Source organism: Pelophylax lessonae (genome assembly GCF_965119305.1).
Source record: "Pelophylax lessonae genome assembly, chromosome: 4".
NCBI classification, from domain to species: Eukaryota; Metazoa; Chordata; class Amphibia; order Anura; family Ranidae; genus Pelophylax; species Pelophylax lessonae.
In genome coordinates this window covers 445833557-445845580 of record NC_138771.1, presented here as the reverse complement: position 1 = coordinate 445845580, position 12024 = coordinate 445833557, and the positions used below count along the sequence as shown (strand labels likewise).

At 44.2% G+C, this 12024-nt stretch overlaps 1 protein-coding gene across 2 annotated transcripts in view; it reads left to right on the top strand.

Annotated features, from left to right (window-relative positions):
* The window catches only part of TBC1D9B (TBC1 domain family member 9B), a 147952-nt gene extending 136363 nt beyond the window's left edge, over positions 1–11589 (top strand). For both annotated transcript variants that reach the window (XM_082253132.1, XM_082253131.1), the window contains one exon: positions 10774–11589. In XM_082253132.1, the coding sequence (XP_082109258.1) occupies positions 10774–11472 (699 nt within the window). In that variant the 3' untranslated portion in view covers positions 11473–11589. The remainder of the gene's footprint in view (positions 1–10773) is intronic.
* Positions 11590–12024: the final 435 nt, after the last annotated feature.

Below are 12024 nucleotides of genomic sequence, written 5' to 3'. Positions count from 1 at the left end.
GCGGCAACCATGTGAGGAGTACAAAGACAAGTGTGCCTTGCCTACAGTCAAGCATGGGGGTGGGAGTGTCATGGTCTGGGGCTGCATGAGTTCTGCCAGCACTGGGGAGCTACAATTTAATGAGGGAACCATGAATGCCAAGATGTGCTGTGACATAGTGAAGCAGAGCATGATCCCACCCTTCGGAGGGCAGTATTCCAACATAACGGCCCCAAACACGCCTCCAAGACGACCACTGCCTTGCTAAAGAAGCTGAGGGTAAAGGTGTTGGACTGGCCAAGCATGTCTCCAAACCTAAACCCTATTGGGCATCTGTGGGGCATCCTCAAATGAAAGGTGGAGGAGTGCAAGGTCTCTAACATTCACCAGCTCTATGATGTCGTCATGAAAGAGTGGAAGAGGACTCCAGTGGCAGCCAGTGAAGCTCTGGTGAACTCCATGCCCAAGAGGGTTAAGGCAGTGCTGGAAAATAATGGTGGCCACACAAAATATTGACACTTTGTGCCCAATTTGGACATTTTCACTTAGGGATATTCTCACTTTTGTTGCCAGCGGTTTAGACATTATTGGCTGTGTGTTATTTTGAGGGGACAGCAAATTTACACTGTTATACAAGCTGTATACTCACTACTTTACATCGTAGCAAAGTGTAATTTCTTCAGTATTGTCGCATGAAAAGATATAAGAAAATATTTACAAAAATGTGAGAGGTGTACTACTCACTTCTATATAATATATATAATCACACAGTATCTCAAAAAAGTGTGAGGGATCTACTCACTTTTGTCAGATACTGTGTGTGTGTATATATGTATGTATATGTGTGTATATATATATATATATATATATATTAGTGTTGATGTATGTTCATTACCCTCGTGTCTCTGCTTCCTGCTTAGTAGCACTGCACAATGCCTGTGCTTTATCATACAGTGCAAGTCTTAAGGGTCAGTTATAACCTGTCCCCGAAACCACATAAACAATAAAGGGTACATTTCACTAAGCTATGTAAAATAACTTTAAATCCGTACATCCCAGGAGAGGTAAATCTTAAAATACTAGGTCATGCTCCACCTTCAGGTGATTGGAAACTGGCAAATAGCAAAGCTTGACAACACCCAGGATAGTATCCAGTCCCCAGTTGAAGGACAGGAAAGCCTGTAAGCAGTGCTGGCCCTGGATCCTATTTATGGCATTCACTTTGGCAGGTGGTTGCATCTGTGAGTTAGCTGGTTGGGGTGCTATACAGATCCAGTGATTTTCTTTGCTGTAGCAGAGCCCAGTCTCTTGAGGACTGTCCAGGGTTTGTCTATGCAGGAAAGTCAGGGTCCAATTTGACAGCACCATGGCAGTGCTGTACATTAATCATCCAGACAGTACCAGAAGTCAGGCCATTCAGAAGCGGAAATCATTCTGATTTGGTTGGAACTCGGTGTTCCGGTTCTGTTGGCAGTACATATTCCTGATGTGGATGCAGACTTTATTAGCTGCCAATGGCTGGTTCTTGGAGAGTTTACCCTCCACCTAGAGGTTGTTTCACAAGCTTTGTCTTCCGCACTTCGGATGTAAATCTGATGGTGCTCAAATTGGACAGATATGTGGTAGATACCCTAGTCACTCTGTGGAATCAGTTAAACCTTATTTATGGGTTTCCCCTCTCAAACACATACCTAGTATGCTTTGGAGGTTAGAGAGGCAAGGCATTTTTGGAATCCTCATCACAATGAATTTGCCCAGGAGGTTGTTGGACTCATACATAGTCAGAATCCTTGCATACTCTTTGTGAGTCATACTGGACCCGTTTTCCTTCCTGCTTTGGCAGCTTAGAGGTTGAAGCCCAAGTCCTGAGGGACAGAGATCTTGTGAACTCCTTTGTGCAAAAAGAGAACTTTTCATCCCAGGAAATAGTCTGTAGCATGGGTTTTTAGACATCTTTTAGTCAGGACTGTACAGGTCCTTAGCCCTGGGGACTATAAAAGGTCAAATTTCTGCCTTTATAGTGCAAAAGTCTAACTCCATGTCACCTCAGTGTGGTGTTGTCGGTTCGTCAAAAACCGTTGTTTAAACCCTTTCAGGATAATCCAATCCCTCTTTTCATGCACCATTGCCTTTCTTGTGACTATCACCTGGTTTAGGAGGGTGTCTGTTCTTTCAGCTTGTGCGTTGAGTCACTGTCGGTGCATGTTTACAGGCAGGGACAGGTTCTGTTCCTTTGTGATAAGCAGTGCTGTGTGTGATAAGCTTATAACTTGGCACAAGCCTTGAGTACACTAAGGTTAGTACCTTGAGTTTTCTTGCCTGGAGCAATTTCATCCCGAAAGAGGGATGGGGGGGGGGGGGGGGGGTTGGCACGGCTGGAAGATCCTAGCCGTGCTCTCTGCTTCCTCTGTGGTTTACCTCCCATGAAGCGTGAAGGGCCAGAGGCGACTAGCCAATCTGAGCCATTACGGTCGTCAGGCATAGTAGCCACATCCGGTACTTATGTCTCAGCCTACATCACTAAAGATGATTCTGACATGATTGCAGCATCGCAAGGAGGGAGTAAACATTAAAAGGTCATCCTCATCTAACCCCTCCCCCCCACCCCTCCTGTTTTAGTTCAGGATTGGGCAGAGGATGTGGAAGTAGTAGCTGTAAATGACCCAACAGAAGGTCAAGCTGAGGTTTCCACTTCTGGGGAGTCAGGATCTGAGGAGTCCTTCTTGGCCTCTCAATCTCAGAGATTTATTCAGTCTTTCACTGAAAATTTGAATTGCCTCCCTAAGAGATGTCTGAAGTATTTTTCCTCTTTAGGCTCATTGCGCCCTCCCCTAAGTCCTCAGGCTTTTCCTTTCAATCCGCTCTCATAGCAGATAGTTTATGCTGATTGGGATCATCCTGATAGGATTTTTGTTCCTCCCAAAAGGTTTTCTTGGTTGTATCCTATGGAGGAGAAGTTCACAAGAAAATGGAGTATACCTACTGTGGATGCTGCCATTTCTTCTGTTAATAAAAGCTTAACTTGTCCTGTGGATAATGCCCAGGTTTTTAAGGATCCAGCTGATAAGAAGTTGGAATCTTTGCTATTGCGGGGTCTGCAATACAACTGGCAGTGGCAGCTATAGGAGTTTGTTAGTCTTTAAATGACCATATTCAACGATTTTCCAGGACAGGTTCCTTCTCAAGTAGAGTCTGTGGAAGATTTGGCAGATCTACCTCGAACTGTTTTGCAGTGAATGCTCTTAAAGACTACATTCAGCAAATATCACAGTGTGCTCTTTTGTCTGTACATATGTGCAGAATCCTGTGGCTAAAAAGTTGGTCTGCGGAATTGCCCTGTAAAAAATTACTGTCTGGCTTTCCCTGGTGACGATCTGGATAAATATATCCAAAAAATTTGGCGGTGGGGGAGAGTGCATTGCTACCAGGTAAAAGGAAAAGCAAACGCCCTTATTTTAAGGTTTCCAACACTCAGACTCCCAGTACTTCTAATCCCAGGCAGTTTCAACTGCCCCAGCCATCTGGTTCTAGAACTAAGCCCAAGGTCAAGGGCAGAAAAAACCCTGGGCCCAAAGACCTACCAAGTCTAGCTCTAAATGTATCTTATGAAGGGGGGCCCCAATTCAGTCAGGTGGGGGGAAGGCTGCTATGGTTCTCGGAGGTCTGGGTTGAAATAATTCTGGACAACTGGGTTATTTCAACTATCTCGCAGGGGTACAAACTAGAATTTCGGGTGTTTCCTCATCCCTGGTTTGTAAAGTCAAACATACCTTTAGATCCTATAAAGAGAAGATCTCTTTTTCTGGCTCTGGACCATTTAAGGTCTCCAAGAGTGATTATAGAAGTTCCAGACGACGAAAGATTCAAGAGTTTTTAATCAAACATTTTTGTAATCCCCAAGCCAAAGGAGACGTGAGACCTATTCTGGATCTCAAAGCTCTGAACCAGTTTCTAAACATTTGCACTTTCCGAATGGAGTCGATAAGCTCAGTCATGGCCTCTCTGCAGGCAGGAAAATTTCTAGCATCCATAGAAATGAAGGATGCATACCTTCACGTGCCTATCTCTGGTATTTACACTTTGCAGTAGAAGACCATCATTTTCTGTTTGTGGCTCTGCCCTTCAGGCTGGCCACAGCTCCACGAGTGTTCACAAAGATCCTAGCCCCAGTATTGGCTGCTCTAAAGGTCCCTAGTGATAGCAGTGGTAGCATATCTAGATGATCTATTACTTATAGACTGATTTGCTTCGGCTCTAAGCCAGAATTTGTTCACTGACAGTTCAGTTCTTAGAACGTCTGGGTTGGATTCTGAACTTAGATTGCATCTCCTTCAGCGTCTGGAATATCTGGGTTTCCTTGTGGACACAGTACAGGCAAAGGTATTCTTGCCATCAAGAAAGGTGGTAGACCTGAAGGATCTGGTTTTGTCCATAAGATGGAAAAAGTATCCTTTTGTACTTCTTGCATGAGGTTATTGGGGAAGATGGTGTCCTCTTTTAAAGCAGTTCCCTATGCTACATTCCATGCCAGACCTTTAAAGAACATCATTCTGTCAGCCTGGAACAGAAAAATCCAGGCCTTAGATTGGTGCATGTCTCTGGTACCGAGGGTATGTTAGAGTCTAAGTTAGTGGTTAATAGCCAGGAATTTGAAAAGAGGGAAATCCTTTCTTCCAGTAGTCTGGAAGGTGGTAAATACAGATGCCAGTCTCTCCGGCTGGGGAGCAGTTCAGGAGAACCCATTGTCCATGGAAAATGGTCTTGGGTAGAAAGGATCCTTCCCATCAATATCCTGGAAATCCGAGCAGTTTGTCGGGCATTAAAGTACTGGACGCCCAGACTTCAGGGTTATCCTGTCAGGGTACAATCGGACAATAAGCTGTGGCTTATATCAACCATCAGGGAGGCACCAAGAGTCAGTCAGCCCAGGAGGAGGTGGATCTCATACGATCTTGAGCAGAAAAATTTGTTCCATGCCTGTCGTGGTTTTCATTCTGGGAGTAGAAAACTGGCACGCAGACTTTTATTCAGCGCATGTTTCCTGGGGAATGGTCCTTACACCAGAGATCTTTGCATTGATCTGCCAAAGCTGGGGGATCCCGAATGTAGATCTGTTGGCATCCAGGTTCAACAAGTTTAAAAAGTTTGTGTCCAGGACCAGGGATCCACTCGCATTTGGAGTGGATGCCGTGGTGAATCCTTGGAATCTATGCCTTTCCTCTGGTTCAGCTGTTGCCGCATCTTCTACGCAGGATCCAAGTAGAGGGGAAATCAGTAATCCTGGTTGCTCCATCGTGGCCCAGGTTTTGGTACGCACAAATTCTAAAGTTGGCAGTGGCAAGGCCTTGGGTTCTTCCACTGCGCCCAGACCTGCACTCTCAGGGTTCAATATTCCACCCTGCTTTACAGTTTCTAAATTTTACTGCTTGGCTATTGAAGCCTGGACCTTGATGGAATGGAGTATATCTGGCCCTGCAGTCTCTACCCTGATAAACACTAGAAAACCAGTCTCTAGAGGCATTCATTACAGAGTCTGGAAGTCTTACATTTCCTGGTGTGAGGTCAGGAAATGGCATCCCAATAAATATATTATTGGGAGAATTCTAGTTTTCTTACAAATAGGGGTAGATATGAAGTTAGCCTTAGGCACTATTAAGGGACAAATTTCACCCTTATCGTTCTTTTTTCCAAAGACCAGTCGCTTCCTATTTCTTGGTTCGAACCTTGGTTCAAGGGGGTGCTACATATGCTTCCGCCAGTGTGGCCACCATTGTGTCTGTGGGATCAAAATTTGGTGCTGGCAATTTTATAGAAGGGGCCTTTTGAGCCCATGGGGCATATTCCTTTGGTTCTTTTGACCAGAAAATTTGTCTTTTGGTTGCAGTAACTTAAGCCAGAAGGGTATCAGCATTGGCGTCTTTCTTGTAAAGAGGCATTTTTAATTTTACATCAAGATAGGGTAATTCTACATTCACACACACCCAGGTTTTTTTGCCCAGGGTGGTGTCCGCTTTTTATTTAAATCAGGACATTATACTGCCTTCCTTCTTTCCAAATCCTCAAACAGCAGAGGAAAGGTTGTTACATTCTCTAGATGTAGTCCGTGCATTCAAGATTTATGTAAAGGTGTCAGCTCAGATTCGTATAACTGACATTTTGTTTGTGCTGACTGACAGAAGGGCCTAGGAAAGGGCAGACCAGCATCTCTAAGTTTCTCAATGGATTTGCCAGGTTATTATCCAGGCGTATGGTTTAAAAGGGAAGGTTCCACCTTTTCTGGTAAAGGCACATTCTACCAGAAGAATAAGTGCCTCTTGGGCAGTTCGCCATCAAGCTTTAATGGCTCAGATTTGCATGGCCGCTACTTGGTCTTCGGTGCATACGTTCACTAGATTCTATCAAGTGGATGTTAGGACCCAGGAGGAGTTTGCATTTGGCTGCAGTGTTCTGATGGCAGTGTTTTTAGAGTGTCCCACTCTCCTCAAGTGCATTGCTTTTGAGACGTCCCAGATAGTAATGTACAGTGCCTTGCGAAGTATTCGGTCCCCTTGAACTTTGCGACCTTTTGCCACATTTCAGGCTTCAAACATAAAGATATAAAACTGTAATTTTTTGTGAAGAATCAACAAGTGGGACACAATCATGAAGTGGAACGAAATTTATTGGATATTTCAAACTTTAACAAATAAAAAACTGGAAAATTGGGCGTGCAAAATTATTCAGCCCCTTTACTTTCAGTGCAGCAAACTCTCTCCAGAAGTTCAGTGAGGATCTCTGAATGATCCAATGTTGACCTAAATGACTAATAATGATAAATAGAATCCACCTGTGTGTAATCAAGTCTCCGTATAAATGCACCTGCACTGTGATAGTCTCAGAGGTCCGTTTAAAGCGCAGAGAGCATCATGAAGAACAAGGAACACAGGCAGGTCCGAGATACTGTTCTGGAGAAGTTTAAAGCCATATTTGAAAACAAAAAGATTTCCCAAGCTTTAAACATCCCAAGGAGCACTGTGCAAGCGATAATATTGAAATGAAAGGGGTATCAGACCACTGCAAATCTACGAAGACCTGGCCGTCCCTCTAAACTTTCAGCTCATACAAGGAGAAGACTGATCAGAGATGCAGCCAAGAGGCCCATGATCACTCTGGATAAACTGCAGAGATCTACAGCTGAGGTGGGAGACTCTGTCCATAGGACAACAATCAGTCATATACTGCACAAATCTGGCCTTTATGGAAGAGTGGCAAGAAGAAAGCCATTTCTTAAAGATATCCATAAAAAGTGTCATTTAAAGTTTGCCACAAGCCACCTGGGAGACACACCAAACATGTGGAAGAAGGTGCTCTGGTCACATAAAACTAAATAACTTTTTGGCAACAATGCAAAACGTTATCTTTGGCGTAAAAGCAACACCGCTCATCACCCTGAACACACCATCCCCACTGTCAAACGTGGTGGCAGCATCATGGTTTGGGCCTGCTTTTCTTCAGCAGGGACAGGGAAGATGGTTAAAATTGATGGGAAGATGGATGGAGCCAAATACAGGACCATTCTGGAAGAAAACCTGATGGAGTCTGCAAAAGACCTGAGACTGGGACGGAGATTTGTCTTCCAACAAGACAATGATCCAAAACATAAAGCAAAATCTACAATGGAATGGTTCACAAATAAACATATCCAGGTGTTAGAATGGCCAAGTCAAAGTCCAGACCTGAATCCAATCGAGACTCTTTGGAAAGAACTGAAAACTGCTGTTCACAAATGCTCTCCATCCAACCTCACTGAGCTCAAGCTGTTTTGCAAGGAGGAATGGGCAAAAATTTCAGTCTCTCGATGTGCAAAACTGATAGAGACATACCCCAAGCGACTTACAGCTGTAATCGCAGAAAAAGGTGGCGCTACAAAGTATTAACTTAAGGGGGCTGAATAATTTTGCACGCCCAATTTTTAATTTTTTATTTCTTAAAAAAGTTTGAAATATCCAATAAATTTCGTTCCACTTCATGATTGTGTCCCACTTGTTGTTGATTCTTCACAAAAAATTACAGTTTTATATCTTTATGTTTGAAGCCTGAAATGTGGCAAAAGATCGCAAAGTTCAAGGGGGCCGAATACTTTGGCATAGCACTGTATATGCCTGCTCTGTGTCCCGTGATGTACGATAAAGAAATATGTATTTTTTCCTACAGCTTACCTGTAAAATCAATTTCTTGGAGTACATCACGGCCGGGACACAGAGGTCCCTTCCTCTCTTGTCTGGGATGTTTTTTGCTTGCTACAAAACGGAGGTACTTCCTGTATGGGGAGGGGTTATATAGGGGGGACTTCCTGTATTAATTGGTTGCCAGTGTCCACCTATAGGTGGTGTATAACCCAAATAGTAATAAATATGGCTGCTCTGTGTCCCGTGATGTACTCCAAGAAATGGATTTTACTGGTAAGTTGTAGGAAAAATCCAAATTTTGCCTTCCTTTTGTCCGGATACAAAACATCCTAAGGAGATTGCTCTCCTCTGCCTGGATGTGGTCAGGGCTGTATGTGTCTACCTCGCAGCCATTTGTATTTCCTGAAGGCTCTTGGAGGGGACAGCCTGCCTCTGGACGCATAACTGCTAGGTGGATTTCGGAAAATCGTTTATCAGGCCTACAACATGAAGAGTATAGTTCCTCCCTTTCCTGTGAAAGTCCACTCCACCAGAAGTGGTTTGTGGGCTTTTCATCATCAGGACTTGGTTTCCCAGATCTGTAAGGCAGCCACTTGGTCTTCTGCTTGTACTTTCTCTCAGTTTTACCAGGTGGATAATCAGGCCCCAGCGGACAGCAGCCTTAACAGAAGTTCTTACATGCAGTCTTTAACCCCCCTGGTGGTGTTCCCGTGTGTGGCTCGGGGGTTAACTTTCAGTACCAAAAGCGGTAACCCCGAGCCACACTTGGGATTACCCCAGAACGTTGCTCATCTTCCCTGCGATCACCTGCCGTCCTCAGTCTCTCCCCACTCTGTGCACGGCCGATTGCTGGAACTTGCCTTCTGGTTCCCTTCTCTGCGAGCGTTGCGACACAGGGGGGTGGAACCGGCGGCAAATTCAAAAGTGTAAATACACAAATGACATGATACCAAGCTGTGATCCTAATGGATTGCATTGTATCATGCCATTTCACCACAGATTTGCACCTGGTGACTTTTCCAGTGCCCTTCCTGTGCTTTTCCAGGGCTTTGTGTTTGGAAAATTTTGAACGACCATGGCGTCCAAAAAGCTTTTTTTTTTTGCGCAAAAGCGCTTTTAGACGAACTGGAAAACTGCGACAGCGAAACGGAGTTACTTGAAGAACTGAGCGATAGGGATTTGTGGGAAAATTCGTCATCAGGCACGGAAAGGGACGACCGCGACGATTCTGATGTCTCTTTCTGGCACATAGCTTGTGGAATTTGGGAAGTATATCAAATGATTCTTCAGAATTTCCAACAGGGCTATGTGCCAGAAAGAGACATCAGAATCGTCACTTTCCGTACCCAATGACAAATTTTCCCACGAATCGCTATGTTTTTCAAGTAACTCTATTTCGTTGTCGCTGTTTTCCAGTTCGTCTAAAAGCACTTTTGCGCAAAAAAGAACGTTTTTTGGACGCCATGGTCGTTCTCTATTTTCTAGGCACAAAGAACTGGAAAAGCATGGGCAGGGCACTGGAAAAGTCACCAGGTGCAAACCTGTGCTGAAATGGCATGATACAGTGTAATCCGTTAGGATCACAGCTTTGTATCAGGTCATTTCGTTTATTTACTCTTTTGAATTTGCCACCGGTTCCACCCCCCCTGCGTCACAACGCTCGCAGGGAAGGGAATCGGAAGGCAGGTGCCAGCATCTGCCAAGCACATGGCGGGGGAGGACGGCGGGGGATCGCAGGGGAAGGTGAGTTTTAAAATGTAAAACTGATTTCTATGCATAACAATGTACCGCTTTTAGCACAGAAATCCTGACATAATCAGACCGCCAGGGAGGTTAAAGGGTCTTGTCATTTGTTCCACTTCTTATTTTTTAAAGGATTGTTATTGTTGGGACTGTTAGCTGTTGTTTTGGAATCCGTGCCGTTGGGCTATTGTATTCTGACAGCGGGGAAACCTCTCCAACGTCAGAATACAATAATCAGTGTTGTCAGCTGTGGCTGGCAGCGTTGCTTGTATGGTAAACACCCAACAGGCTGGTTGTACACAAGTTGATTGATAGATTGACTTTTTGTAAAACCAGCCTGCTCATACATGGATCGAAATGTGTCCAGTCTTTACTGGACTGGTCAAATTTCGATCCATGTATGCCCAGCCTTAAGAATTAACACTCCTGTATGCTGTAATATACAATTAGGAAAACAGGATTTTTGGCTTAACTGTAAAATCCCTTTCTTGGAGTACATCACAAGACACAGATCCCTCCTGTCTGCTTTCACTCTGATATTGTTTGCTGCCAAAACTGAGGATATGCTGAGAAGGGTTATGCTGGAAGGTGTCAAGCTTTGCTATTTCCCAGTGTCCAATCACCTTGAGGTGGAGGATGATCCAATTGTCTAAAAGTTAGCTTTCCTGGGTCCTGTAATGTACCTTAAGAAAGGGATTTTAGAGGAAAGTCAAAAAAGAGATCACCCATACAGGTTAGATGGGAATCAACCTATAAGTGTGCTTCATGGGATTGCATTGAGGTCGTGTGACATGAAATTCAGACTTAACTAGTTCTTGGCATTTAAATGTAAATCTTTTTGATATGCTGTTTGTACTAACCTCAAATGTTTTCTTTCTCAAAGGAACAATTTATCGAACTATGCAAGACTTTCTACAACATGTTTAGTGAAGATCCAGTTGAACAGGAACTCTACCATGCAATAGCAACAGTTGCCAGCCTCCTTCTACGCATTGGGGAGGTGGGGAAAAAATTCACCAATCCCCCTCTGAGAAATTCAGGGGACAACCAGGCAAATGTCACAATGGAGCCCTCAAGTGAAGAGGAGGAGCATAACTCTAGCCCGGAGGACAGGCAGCAAATGGCCACTGAAAAGAATCCATCCAGTGATGCCATCTCAGTTCCGGGCAACTACCAAGCAGGATATATGGAAGAAGATTTTCAGAAGCTGAGAATGGAAAGTGGAAATCCAGAAAGAAACAGCCCCCCCACTCAGCCCACCTCAGATGATGAAACAAAGGATGACACTTCAGTCTCCTCCTACTCCATGGTCAGTGCCAGTTCCCTTCAATGTGAGGATATTGCAGACGACACAGTATTAGTTGGGTGTGAAGCTGGCAGTGCAACCCCCAAATACGGCAGCACTATTGATGCCGAATGGTCTATCTCTTTTGAACAGATTCTTGCTTCTGTGCTGACTGAGCCAGCCTTGGTCAGCTACTTTGAAAAGAAAGTGGACATTGTTCAGAAAATGAAGCAGAAGAAAGTTGAAAGACAAATCAGTTCCTCCAGCGAGTATGAACTCTCTTCTGTCTCAGGATGAAATCTGTTTCTAAGTTATTCAGAAGCTGGTGACTAATTCATGGGATTGTTCCATCCGAAATGGAGGTCAATTTTGGGTAGATGTTGAGAAGTTAAATTGCACAGCACCTTGAGACTTCAGAAGCATATCAATAGTTCTCACTTTTCCTATTGGGTGGTTCATATTTTGAGGTATGAGGGCATGCGATTGGAAGAGGCAAGCCCAGGAATTCCAGGAAGAAAGAGCAGAGCATCCAAGAGATAAATGGTGATTTAACCCATCAGCATCTACTCAAAACTAACAAAATTGTTGCATGGAATGACCCTTATATCAACAGACAGCAATTGTTTTTAATCACCTGTTTCCATTTCAGCTACTCCTAGCTCCAGATTTTGTGCATCTCCCACCAGTGGCCCTTGCAAGCTTCAGGAAAGCACTGCTAGTTGGAATAATCCTGCACTGCAGAATAATCTAACTGCAGCCTACACCTCCGCATGCTTATGTTCTATTTTAATGAATGGGTTTTATACACCCCCTATATGCGACAACATATCGCAGTGTGCTTGGCTGCTT